Genomic DNA, 13,759 nt, shown 5'->3' with positions numbered 1-13,759 from the left:
CAGTCAAGCAAGTTGTTAGGGACTTGAAGTTCGGTGAAGGCCTCGGCAAACATGACACTCACTGAGCTACCTGTGTTGACCAAGATACGGCCAACATTGAAGTTAGAAATATCTACCCCGAATGATCAGCAGGTCATCATGGGGAAAAATGACACCACGCTCTTCTTCTGCACTTAAGGTTATAGGTGCCCAACCAGCCTTGGGCATCTTCAACCAAAGTAGGGCCACCACTGATAGCTGCCATCTATGCTTGATGGAGTTGTTAGATGTGCCAGCCAAAGTAGGGCCACCACTGATAGTGGAGATCATGTTGATCTAACGCTAGTGGGGGTGTGGTATAGTGGGAGCGTTGCATATGTATTTATCTAACTTGCCTTCGTGAATGAGTATTCAGTGATATTTCACAAGGCTATATAATATTTGGTATCATGGCCACTGAATTGGTGGAAGTGGCAAAAGACACCGATGTGTGGCATAGGCTTGTTGGTGGGTCTTCGAGTAGGGAGCTGGGTTATGATAATTGCTTCATTAACTAGAACCTGCTCTTAAGTGGTGTTGAGCATTGTGAAAACTTCAAACCTAGGCTTTGATGCAAGAGGGAGATGGGCACGATCGTTTGTCTTGTAAGGGTTTGTGCCACCAGGGTGATAGTTGTTGAAGTGACTGCTTCGTTTACCATTGCTAAAGGGTCGTTCATAGCCATCCTTTCTTCTGAAGTGTTGACCATCCTGGGTGTTATTGGTAGGAGGGTAATGGGTGGGTTTCGAATGGGTTGTTACTCGATGAAGAGGGTATAAGGGGTCGAGAGGTGCCGAAGATTGTGGTGGGCTGCCAAAGGTAGTTTATGATTGGCCAACAAAGCTATGCTTAGAGTTGAAATATTCAACCTTGGCATGGATGGCAGCTTGCTTCATTAATTCGGCATAGGTGTTTCACGGGTTACTATAGACCAAGTATCGGAAGTTGGATTCATGAAGGCCACTTTTGAAGGCTTCGAAAGCAGCACGGTTATCTGCCTTTTGGCAAAGGGAATATTCGTGTCTAAAGCGGGCAACATATTCCCAAAAGGGTTCGTCTTCACCTTCACGAATCAAGTATAGATTGTCCGCGAAATACAAACGATCATTTTGAATCATGAAATGGTCCAAGAAGGTTTGCTTCAGGCAGTCGAAAGAGTTGATAGTTCTAGGGTTCAGCCGATAGAACTAGTTCAAGGCAGCTCCAGTGAGGGTAGAGGAAAAAATGAGGCATATGCCCTCATCACTAAGACCCTTGCATCCTAGGGCAGATTGGAAAGAGTGGATGTAGGTCAGGGGTTCTTCCTTACTCATGTAGAAGGCAATACGAAGTGGCTGAACGTTTTTTTCCTATCGATAGGTGAGGATACGTTCGGTAAAGGGACCAGGGCATGGCTTTGTCTAAATAGGTTGATGGCTGTGTTGTTGCTCATGCTCGAGACGACGAACTTTCTCAAATAAAATTCGCATGGCGAGATTGGTATGAGGAAGGGCGTCGGGTGCCAAAGGTTTGTGGTTCTGAGGGGGTAGTGATGGATAGGTTTCCTTTTCTTCGAAAGCTTCAAATTGGTAAGGTTCCCAATGCTCATAGTGATAAGGTTCCTAATCTTCAGAGTCACCAACCTCCTCCCAGGTAGGGAGACGAGTGGGCTTCAGCGAAGGGCCAAGATTAGTGACTCGTGGATCGTCGAGATCTACAAGAATCGAAATGGGCTTTGGCTGGAGCTCCGAGATACAATCCCGGCAATCTTTGTAAATCTTGGTTGGGGCATGAGGCCGATCCCTTGGTGGGAAATTTGGAGAGGTCGTGACTTGGTTGCTTCAGGATGAAGGTGGCCTTTGCATTTTCAAGCTTAGGCTGCGTTAGAGCATTGTGAAAGGAGACAGCCAGTTGGTTGGGCAATTTGGTGGTGAGTATTCTCTCAGTTAAACTTTAAAGTTTGACACTCATGCTGCAACTCGACATTCTTGGTACGGAGGTGGTAGTAGTTCTTCGTCATTTTGGCAATGTCGGCACGAAGTCACTCCACTTCGCCTTGGAGATGCATATCGGTCGAAGATTTTCGTCTGGAGGACTCCACATGGGGGGTGTGATGTGGAGTGCCAAGGTTAGCTTCGCTTGGAATTTTAGAGTGTAATGGACTGAGGAGGCGACATGGTCGAATAGGTGAAAGAGCCAGCGAAATTAGTAGATATGTGAGATTTAAAAGTCGATTCCCATAGACGGCGTCAAACTGTTGATGCCAAAAATCGGGTGTCAACTTAGATAAAGGAAGTATGGTGTCTTTAGAAGGACAAAGGGAATTGAGAACTTTCGGCAAGGCGGGTCCTTCGGTCGCAAAGTAATCCTGCAAAAGAAAGATGGAATAAGCAATCGTTAAGCTTCAAACATCGGTGTGGTACTTGTCAAATGCTCTCCGATGCTTAAGTCAATAAATGTGGGGTACACAGTAATTTTGGCGGCAGAGTAATAGTAAAGGTGAAAAGTAGTTACTCTTTTTACTTGGGCACAATTCCTCTTTTATGGAGAGGTAAAGGTGGGAGTTTTCACAAAGTCTCGATGTGTGTAAGTTGTCGTGGTGATGACATGTGTCTAAGGCTTAGGTTATGTAATTGAGAGCTTTGGCAATAACCTTCGGCTGGTAATTGGCGCATTGGAGGAAGGTGTCTTTGATAGCTGAGATAATGAGGTCATTGGTTATCTAGGGATTCCCAGCAAGTGTCCTACCTTCAACAGGCTATGGATCTGTCCGCGCTCTGTTCCTTAGTGCCAAATATGCTCGGTTGATTATAGTATAAACAACCCCTTCTAAATATTTAATTTAGTCAACCCATTTAATTGAGCTACCTTTTGGGAAATGCTCTGCTCATATACTTGTTATTCCAAGAGTGAAGTCTAGATTGTATTATTGATAGTAGAGTGGTGCTATGATAGCCTTCTTTATCAAATCTTGAAATTCAACAGGAAGTTCTTTAAGGAATCGACCACCCAGAAGTGATTGACCATGAACAGTGCACGAACTGGCTTCATCAAAACCTTTGTTTAGATAATCACCAAAAGCCTCATGAACTTTTCTGGCATGCTCTTTGACATCTTGACCAGAAATATGAGCGTGGGCAGTGGATTCAAAACTACTGCCATGGGTTCATGAGGAAGCCATAGATGACAATTGGATGTCTGGAGTTGAAAATTAGGAGTTAGGGTTCAAGAAATATGCAAGAAGTTGTAATAATTAAGGTTGGTCAGACGAAGAAGATATGTGACGATTGAATTAGAGGAGAAGACGATAAATAAAGCTCAAATTTATGAGAAAAAATAGTTGTTAGAAACTATAGGATCGAATGAGGAAGAAACTAAAATTGCTGGATTAAGGATTTTAATTATGGATTCCTAAAATTAAAATCCTTAAAAGAGCCATTTTAAAACTTGGTCTAAAAATCCAGAAATTGAACCTAATTTGAAAACCTGATTTGAAGAGAGAAGAGAACGTAAACTTCTTGTTTTAAGTTTTTGTTTTGTAATATATGTGGTGTCAATTTACTAGCCTTCAAATGATTTTTTAATGAGGTGCCAAACTTAAGAGTAAAAGTCAAGCAAATCCCAAGGGAGAGTGAAAGGGTGGGCGGAGCATGTAATAACCCGAACTTAAACTAATTTTTAATTATTAATTTATTCAAGTAAAAGACAATTTTATCTCGGAATATTTTAATGGTTTAAAGTTGACTTTTGATTGGGGAAGGAATTTGGGGATTTCAGTGATACTGTTGTGTAGAACACGTCGAAATGAGTCCGTAGACACATAGTGGGCTCAAATCGGAGTTGTAACGAAGAAGTTACGATCAAAAGAAGTTCAGTGGCATAATCGTAAATTTTTCGAAGTTCAGATTTTTAAACCCAGATTTCTTCTCTCTCGCGAATTTGACGAACAGCCATTTTTCAAACACTGATTTCTCTTCCGTCTAGCCACCAAATCTGGTGCCACAACTTTCTAACTCTTCCTCTCTCTCTCCTCTTTCCATTAATACCAATTTCTAGGCCCAAATTCAAGCAAGAAAACCGGAAAAACGATCGAAAAAAGAGCCAAAAATCTGCCAAAATATTCTTCAGAATTTTCAGCCATCTCCGGCCAACTCCGGCCACTACCAGCCACCCAATCACTTCCAAAACACTTCCCTACCTTCCCTTTGTATATTTCCTCGAAGACCCGACTTGATTTCATCCCAAAACCGTCGAATTCAAACCTAGAATTTATAGGTTTTTCAAGAGATAGAAAGCTTCGTTCGAGGGCTTTAAAGGTGGAATTGATTGTCGAGCCAATATATAAAGTTACTCCCCTTAATGTTCTGATCATGTAGGTATTAGTCTTGGCCGGCGGTTTGGAGTTTTTCGATCGACGGAAAATTACTCAATACACCCGCTGGCGGTGGCGGCTTGTCGGCGGGGTGTCAAGGTTGGGTTTTTATCCTAAAAATGTTCCCCATGTCGTTCTGAGCACAACGGTATGCTCGGATATGAATTTGGTGACCGTTTGACCATCGATCGGATATCGCATATTAAGCATTATCCAAGTTCAACATGTTGATCTAGGCATTCCTAGGAGGGTTAGAATTCGCGGATCGTGAATCGGAGCCCGGATGTTCCGATTCAATAACTTAAAGTTTGTGGTAAACAATAATCGTCCGATCATACGATCCGACCGTTCGATTTGAACCAAACTTGCAGGACATGCTTAGTAAACCTTGTGGAACTCATTGGAATCTTCGGATCGGAAATCGGAGGTCGTGGGCCCGGCGGGCCAGATTGACCATGTTTTGATAGTTTGACCCCTCGGTTGACCGAGTCTTCTGAGGTAACTTCACCCTTTGGGAAGTACTAGAACTACCTTATTAACGAGTCTTAACTGTTAGTGGAGCTATGTTGATTTTGGAGGGATTTTGGGATTTGTCTTTATGTTATCATATGGAACTTTTTGTATAGTGGGTTTAGATTGGAAATTGATTCAATATGAGATTTTCTTTAAAGGTTATTACTTTTCATTGATTAAATTACCATGAAACCTATTATGGGTTTACATGAATATGGAATGAAAATATATAGGTATATATATATATATATATATATAGTGTGTATATATATATATTATATATATAGATTGCTAATTGTGAATATTTCTATTGCTTTGATATTTGTGATTATATTATAGTATTTTATGGTATTCCTAAACGTTATTTCCGATATTTGAAGATTATGCATTATTGGAAATGGGGAAATCTCTAGGGGTTGTGGTTATTTAATTATTTATCTATTTATTATTTATTTAATTATCCATTACTATTAAGATTATATATATATATATATATATATATATACTCAGTAGGGGAAAATGCGGAATTATGGACACTAGATCTCAACAGTATGTAATGTAAATTTTAAGGTAGCTGAGAACTAATTTCTAGAAAGTTGAGAAAAGAATTTAAGTATGATTTGTGAAATAAGACGAATTTCAAGACAAGTTCAGAATATGGTTTTCAAACCCACCTCAGAGTACCCCCTCCCCAGTTGCCTTTGAAATAGATTGGTCATTTATGACATTGCCCCATGAGTTTCGTGGACGCCTGAACCGTGTGGTGTGAGGATGTGTGTTCTCGGGCTGACTACAGGTCCCCCGAGTTCTACGAGGATTACGGCTCAGAATGACTTTGTGTCATCGAGGCCTTCGAGGAATGCACCTCGAGATGACTTTGTGTCACTGAGGCCTGCAAGGAATGCAGCTCGAGATGACTTTGTGTTCCCGAGACCTGCAAGGATGTGTCATATTATGTGACACAAGGAATTGACGGTATATTGTAGGAATTAAATAGAAAATCATGGAATTGATGGAATCTTATCGGAATTGACGGCATATTAAAGGAATTGACGGAATATAAATGGGGGTACACCTAGGTGGAGAGTAAATGAGATGTTTAAACTAAAATTTGTGATTTTATCTTGATATTTATTGGTAAAAGCTTTAATACATATTTTCCAATGTGTGAGACAAAGGTTGAGGATTTCTAAGTTTTCAAGAGTTCATACAATTCATAATTATTTTCTTGAGTAATGAATTTGTTGTTACATGAGAAAGAGGGAAGCAGGTTTTTATTTAAATTGTTGGTAATGACATTTAGGTTTCATGGGTTCAGTGCTATTTTAATAATTTTCTCGGTTGCTACTTTTCTGTAATAAGTAATTAAATATATATTTGTATAAGCTTGTATGGGATGAGTGGAACATTGTGCTGAAATCAACAACCCATGCTTGAATTTCAATAGTTTGATTTGCAAATTTCATTGAAAAATAACAATTGATGAATATATACAAGTGCAAATGTGAAATGTGAAAGAACTACGTGTGGCTTGATCCCTGGTTAAGGGTATGTAGGCAACCTAGAGATTACTAGGTGCAGTCGTGATACCAAATGATTGAAAAGTTGTTCAGTTAAATTATTTCGAATCTATTAACGTATTCGTGTTGTTTCAAAAGTTTGGATCCGTTTCTATTGGCAGAACATTTTATTTGTTTTCAAGAGGCCTAAGGCCATAAAGATTTGATGTTGGTTGCTTGAATTATATATTGTGCATGCTGAGCGATTGTGGATATTTAAATTGCTTGTTGTACATGTGAAAAATTTGGGAAACGAGCAATTTACATGAGAGACTCTGCCAAATTTTTGGCAGAAGTCAAACTCTAAAGAAACTTTAGGTTTCGTTAGAAGAGCAATTTGGACAGGTGTGCTCGGCACCTACCAGTGTTGGACATGCACAAGGCTCGGTTCAGATTCCAAAGTGGAATTTGGGTCAGGTCTGTCAAAGCAGTTCTTATTGCCGGCTGGGAAAGAGATTCTAGTTAAGGCATTTGCAATGGCAATGCCAAATTATATGATGTATTTCAATAAGTTACTGTTGATGCTCAAAATGGAGTTCAACTTGGATAGATGTGGAGTGGTGGATGGTGTGTTAAGACGTGGGCCTTCAGTATGTGTATATGCCTTTGGGAGGCAAAGCAGGAGGCTACCTTCGGCAGTTAGTGACATTCAACATAAGCAAAGTAAATAAGCATGCAGAAGACAAGGTATACGTGGTTCACCCGAATGATGGGCTACGTCCACGGAGAAGGATGTTCTCATTATGATAATATTTGTTTACATTTGTACAAGGGGATTAGACCGAAAGATAAAGGGAAAAAGGCTTAATGCCTAAGGTACAAAGCCCAAGAGTCCGAGGCTAAAGACCAAAGAACCTTTTCTAAGAACAGAGTGGTCTTCTTTTATAGGTGAGGGGGAGTCTCCGCCTCTTGGAGTCTTCCAATGTGGGACTCCCTACCTTGCTTAGAGTTGTGACTTGTGGTAAGACTTCTTTGGCTAAGGTGATGACCTCTTAAAGCATGGCACGTGGCTGATCTTGCTTAACTAGTTGCTCGGTTAGTCACGGTATCAATAGTTACCAATAGGGATTTGTAAAGAGATAAAATGGAGTCTTGGTTAGTTTTGGTGGGAAGGGCAGATGTTGAAGAAGGGCAATCCTTGGGCTTCTGGGGATCAAATTATTCAAACTTGCCACAGAGGTGACTTTGGTTTTAAGGATTTGATCTGCTTTAATTTAACCACTTTAGCTAGAACTGGTCGGAGGTTAATTCAGAATCTAACGTCACTTTAATGTCGAGTGTTACGGAAAAATACTTCCCCTGTGGATCTTTTCTTGTTGCAAAGGAGGGAAGGGTGTGTTCTTTGGGATGGAAACGTGTACTAAAAGGTAGGCATGTGCTCGGCCCTGGGGTGGTGCAAGTGGCGCCACCGCACAGGGCCCCGAAAAAAAAAATTTGTTTATATTATATATATATAATATTTATAAGAATTGTATATATACTATAGGGGCTTTTTACTTCCGACAGGTATTATGGGTCTGGGCTGCCATAAAGAGCAAAATGGAAGAAATTGCCCATTGAGCCTGAGTTTGAAAATCAAGCCCCAAAAGAACTTCGAAAGAGCAGTAGAGCCTTAGGAAGCGTTCTGGTTACCTTCACCAACGGAAATAATGGCTGCTTACAGATGATTTCTTGATGCTTACAGATAAATTTCTAGCTTGACATGAGAGACTTGTGGCATGAAAGCAAAATCAGCATAAGTTTAGCACCAAAGAGGAAAATATAGCTTCCTAGGGAGAAATGGGAGTGTTTAAGGTGAGGAAGAAGAGGTTTGCAGGCTGATTTGGCTAAGAAGAGAGAAAGAAAGAACAATGTTCTTCTGGTAGCTTGACAAAGCTTCTGACATATGTGAAAGTGGTCTGCCAGAAGAGGAAAATGGAGAACAAGGGTGAATAGTGCATGAAATTGCTGGGTTTTTGCAAGTAAGAGAGAAAGCTTGCTCTCTAAATCTAAGTTGGTTTTGTTGGGTAGAAGAGGCCTCATTTTATAGCTGCGGGAAACTATCCTTTCCCAAGAAACCCTAATGGTTTCTTCCCAACTTGGCCAAGCTTTTCATTCCTTTCTCATCTCCTCCCTTGACTTTTCTATCTTGGTGAAATTTCCTCTATCTATTTAAACAAAATCATGAATTTTGGGAGCTTAAGGCCCCCTTTCCCGCAGCTGTTTCAGTGGGAGTCTTCCATTCCCACCATCTCCTTCTTTTCTTTCTTTCCTTTTTTCATGGCCAGGTCGATGGGGAATGAATTAGGATATGTATGCTGGTTCGAAGGGTGCTTCTCTTCCTGGCACCTTGCACGTTAATATCCCTTGGTTCTTTGGGTGTTTTGTGCTTGGAAATTGTTCCTTCCCATATGTTGGAGCCTTCCAGCAGCTCTGCATATGTGTACATCTTGCTCCCTACGTGGCTTCTGTTTTTTCAGCAAGGAGCTGATGCTTTGGCTTCTTCTCTTTTCTAATTGTATGGGCCTTCTAAGATAATGGGTTGGTTTGTCAAAATAAATGGGCTAACCTCAACAAGGTTTGGCTTGAGGTGTTGGGGCTTTTGGTTGAGTCAATAGGCTATTTTGGTTGAGATATTTTCTCTTTGTGCTCACTCACATGTTTGGGCCTAAGAAATGGGCTTGGGTTCTGAGGCTCCCAAGCAACCCGAAACCTCCATTTCTCGGCTCATCAATGGGCCTCATGACAACTTATTACCATTCATACCACAATCCACTCAAGCAAGCCCCATGCATCTTGCGTGGCTTGGGCCCACTTAAGCTTGTGGCGTGATTAGGTGCGGAATAATAATTCCTTGCTTGGCGTGGTATGTGTACAAGTGCATATGATGAACTTCCGCGTGCCCAAATCAGGTTTCTTCTCGATAAGGTACCGCATTGGGCCGAGAATTTATTTGGGCCAAACCGTGGATTTTGGGCCTCAACAGCGTGCTAAGTATCTGCACAAAAGCGTCTGTGGTGGAGTTGGCTTCCCAGCGTGTTTCCACTTAAAAGAGGCGCCCAAGTTCGATTCTTATTGAAGTTAGCTATTTGCCTTTTTACATATTTTTTTGGCATTATAACAACAAGTTGTACATAATTATTATTATTTTAAAAAAAAAACAGAAACACCTTTAAAAAAAAAAAAAAAAAAAGGGAAACATCGAAGCTAACCACCAGGAATATATATCTTTCTTGAAAAACTCGATTATGAACATTTGATTAATGATTTCTCTTTTAAAAATTCAAGAAGATCAATTTTCAGACATTAGTATTGTACTAGTTCTGTTTTTTTTTTTCTTTTGAGGAAAAAGCTCTCGTAATAGTTTTAATTATTCAAATAAAGACAACAAATACAATGTGATTGATTTTTGGATAGTCATGTATGTTTTTGTTGTTGCTTTTGTGTTTAATGCAATATAATCTAATTTGTTAATGACATTTGTGTGCAACTACTCTTTAATTTGTGATTGCTAATTTTTTTTCCTATTAAACACAAATTGCCTATTGGAGGCAGCAAGGGACCTTTTAGGGGCACAAGGAGCTTATATTTGTACCAAACATACTAATATTTAACTTTATCAAATGAAAACATTTAAATTTTTATGAATTGGATTTCTGATTGTCATTACATGTTTATTGATGGTGACTTTTAGTTATAAAAAAATTGTTTATGACATTAAGTTATGACAAATTTTAATTTATAGTATTTTCGTATAAGTTTATGTGAGGCCCTAATTTAAGTTTCGCACAGGGCCCTCAAAACCTCAGGGACGGCCCTGCTTAAAGGTGGTTTACATTAGCCGGTGGGGCTCGGTACTTCAGTTAGAATCCGAGAGCATCCTTGGTTGCCGATTCTACACCCTTTTTGTACCCTGTCCTATAGAGGTGATGCAGAAGATAGAGTGGGTAGCTTAATTGATCAAGACACACATCAGTGGAATGCTGTGAAGGTTAAAGTGATGTTTGACAAACGTGAGGCTTCCATGATTTTGGGGATGCCAATTAGTAAGATGGGGTGTCCTGACCGTTTGATTTGGCACTTTTCCAAGAAGGGATTATATGCGGCCAAGTCAGGATACCAGTACGATATGCAGAGGAATGGCAACTAGGGTATGACAAGTACCGGAGACGATGGCTAGAAGGTTTGGCGAGGTATTTGGCATTTAAATGTACCAAATAAACTTAAATGTTATATATAATTTACTTCGATGGGGAGTGCGGGTGGAGAATTATTGTGCTATATGTGAATTAGAAGAGGAAACCATTAAATTAGGTATAGCGTCCAAAAATAAGGATCTAATTGGCATTTTATATATAATGACAATACATATGGCAATTCCAAAATTCATGGAACAAGCAGAAAGACTGACTATATCAATTTCAAGTTTTGGAACAAGCAGTTATGAACATTCAAATACTCAGTTAACAAAAAAGCCAAAAGAAACCAAGCGACACTACAAACAGAGTTCTACACAATTAACATAAACCAAACCCTCTAAAAGGACTGACTATATCAATTTTAAGTTGATGGATGGAACAACCAAAATTTACAAAACATTCATTGATTCTCTTGAACTGCATATGCAGCATTTCATAGAGCACAGTCTGGAAATTCAGGGGAATCAGTGATTTGGAGACATCAACTTGAAATCACAGTCCTCTGAAATCCAAGGGAAATCAGTATAGTCAATTGGTGGATAATCAAACTTGTCAGAGAGCTCATCAAAATCCTCATATGCAGTGTAGTATTTTGGTGATTCAAATGCAGGAGGTGGAGGGTCAAGATTTTCAGACATCTCTTCCGACTTTTTGCACCTTAAGGGACTCTCCGGCTGAAAACAAAGACCAAAAAACCACATTGTTAGGAAATCCAAACCGACAAAATGACTGCAGAAAATGAAGAAAAAGGAAATTAAGACTTGCCTTAAGTTCACTGAAATTCATCAGAAGTTGATCCAAGTCCATGGCCTTGTTCTGTGCTTTGATGCATTCTTGATGATTGTGTAAGAACCCCTCCTCTGCAATAGCACTAGGACAAAGAGGTTCTTCTGCCATAACCTTTAGCTTCATGCTATGGTTCTTCTGCAGATTTGGTTTCACTGAGTTTGAAATGTGAGATAGCGTATTCCTACTATGGGTCTGCACTTTCTCTGAGGCTTTAAAAACACCTTTCCTAGTGCTTGCATCATGAACGATTTTAGGAAGGCTGGTCACTTCCTCAACGACAGGAAAATTCTTGGAAGGCTGCTTTTTTGATGCCTGGGAGAGAACAGGCTTCCCCGAATTCGATATGTCACCAAGCGGTTTCCTTCCACCAAGCCCTCTCATTTGTGTTTTAAAAACATCTCCCTTTCCCACAATAGAAGCTCCTGTGGCAAAATTCTTGGAATGCTGCTTTTTCGATACCTGACTGAATGCAGGCTTCCCGGAATTGGATAAATCACCGAGCGATTTCTTTCCACCAAGGCCTCCTTTCCTTTGTGTTTTAACTGTATCAGCCTTTCCCACAACAGAAGCACCTGTGATACATGTTATAAGGGTTACACCAAAATAGCCTAACAAGAATTTTAGGCAAGAAAGAAAATAATTGGTAGGCTTGAGAAGTACCATTAGATTGAGCATTAAGGTTCTGATCGTGAATCACACGACCAACTTGTGATGTCATTGTTGTTTTCTGTACCCACTTTTAGATTTAATTTTCTGCTAACTGCAGAAACAAATGAAAATAAAAACACTTAGAACAATCCTTCACATCACCAACTTCCATAAAAGATGTGGCCTTAGATAAAGAAATACATATCCAGAATTCTAAAACTAATTGAACACTTAAACTGAAGTGAAAGAAATACTATCCAGAATCCAAGATCTTAGAAAATTACGAACCTCAAATGGCAATTGAAAAAAAACACCAAATTCTTATTTATTTGCATCGCTAATATGTATCCCTCATCACCATTCACCATCATTTTCAATCATTTCTAATGGGTACCATCTGAATCTTAAATTCAAATTCTTTTTTTACTGTGCAAATATTTGAAAAACAAGAACACCAAATCCAAATCCAAATCCAAATCCCAGAAAAGTTCTGTAACACCGAGTCTATGGAAAATTATATCTCCTTTTTTCCTTGAAACCGAAACAATTAGGAGATTAAGAACCACAATTCAAATTACAATTCAAAAAAATTTCCCAAATTATAATTCAAACCTAAACCCTAATAAATGAATTAGATTAAATCATACAGATTTCTAAAGAATGTGGGAAAACTCACCAAAATTGTTTCAAGTAAGCGGTCGATATCTTGCGATTTGGAATACAACGCGAATTCTCTAAAACTGGTCAGATGCTGCAAAGTTGGTTCTTAGTCTGGCTCAGTTCAAAATAAACGATAGATGATGAACGGGGTTCAACGGTTACTTTATATGACTTTACACTACGCTCCTTTTTTGAAACACGTAATTACCAAAATGGCATTTTATCTTTATCTTTCACATCTGAACTTGTTTTTTTTAAAAAAAAAAAATCAGACCCAAAAAAAAAAAAAAAAACTTGTTTTAAAAATAAATAAATAGTTAAGATTTGAAAAAAGGTCATATTATGCGGCTCATGATTTATTCACCCATTGATCAAAGATTTTATTATTAAATTGATATAAAAAGACATTGATAAGCAAATGTGGGTTAGGATAGTTGCGAATAGTATTTACTGTTTATCCATAATATTATAAGGTGTTTGGTATTGTTTCGGATAAATAATCTGACCAAGTTATACATATGATAAGATTTTTATTTTATTTTTATTTTTGCCAAAATCTATAAGACAAGATTACATCAACTAACTCATTATCATAATGTGGGTTAGGATAGTTGCGAATAGTATTTACTGTTTATCCATAATATTATAAGGTGTTTGGTATTGTTTCGGATAAATAATCTGACCAAGTTATACATATGATAAGATTTTTATTTTATTTTTAATTTTTGCCAAAATCTATAAGAAAAGATTACATCAACTAACTCATTATCATAAGGGAGTTTCACTAAAACACCCAAAATGAGGGTTGAAATTATAAAAAAACTCAAGCACTATTTAAACATATAAACACACCCAAAACCCATCATTACACACACTCAAAACCCATTTATAAACACACCCAAAAAGTTGACTTTGGGGTTGATTTTGGGTGTGTTTCTATGTTTAAGTAGTGCTTGGATTTTTTTATAAATACATGTCTAGGATTGAGTTTATTTATAAATTTGTATTATCATAATTGTATAACTTGGGATGTTTATTGATGG

At 38.7% G+C, this 13,759-nt stretch overlaps 1 protein-coding gene across 1 annotated transcript; it reads right to left on the bottom strand.

The window, feature by feature from the left end:
- Nucleotides 1-10,805: 10,805 nt before the first annotated feature.
- LOC103339301 (uncharacterized) lies at nt 10,806-12,866 on the bottom strand. The gene is made up of 4 exons (XM_008242569.2): nt 12,733-12,866; nt 12,069-12,168; nt 11,385-11,980; nt 10,806-11,293 (listed from the first exon to the last, which is right to left on the bottom strand). The coding sequence occupies exons 2-4, from the start codon at nt 12,124-12,126 to the stop codon at nt 11,084-11,086; spliced, it is 864 nt and encodes a 287-aa protein (XP_008240791.2). The 5' UTR covers nt 12,127-12,168; nt 12,733-12,866; the 3' UTR covers nt 10,806-11,083.
- Nucleotides 12,867-13,759: the final 893 nt, after the last annotated feature.

The sequence above is a fragment of the Prunus mume genome, linkage group LG8 (genome assembly GCF_029339155.1).
Source record: "Prunus mume cultivar Tortuosa linkage group LG8, ASM2933915v1, whole genome shotgun sequence".
NCBI classification, from domain to species: Eukaryota; Viridiplantae; Streptophyta; class Magnoliopsida; order Rosales; family Rosaceae; genus Prunus; species Prunus mume.
This window is presented reverse-complemented; position numbering and strand designations above follow the sequence as displayed.

Excerpts from the sequence above, each read along its gene's own strand:
- LOC103339301 (XM_008242569.2), bottom strand. The coding sequence starts at position 12,126 with ATGACATCACAAGTTGGTCGTGTGATTCACGATCAGAACCTTAATGCT. Across the intron at positions 11,981-12,068 it reads CCTTAATGCTCAATCTAATG|GTGCTTCTGTTGTGGGAAAG; the intron begins GTACTTCTCAAG and ends CATGTATCACAG. Across the intron at positions 11,294-11,384 it reads TGAATTTCAGTGAACTTAAG|CCGGAGAGTCCCTTAAGGTG; the intron begins GCAAGTCTTAAT and ends CTTTGTTTTCAG.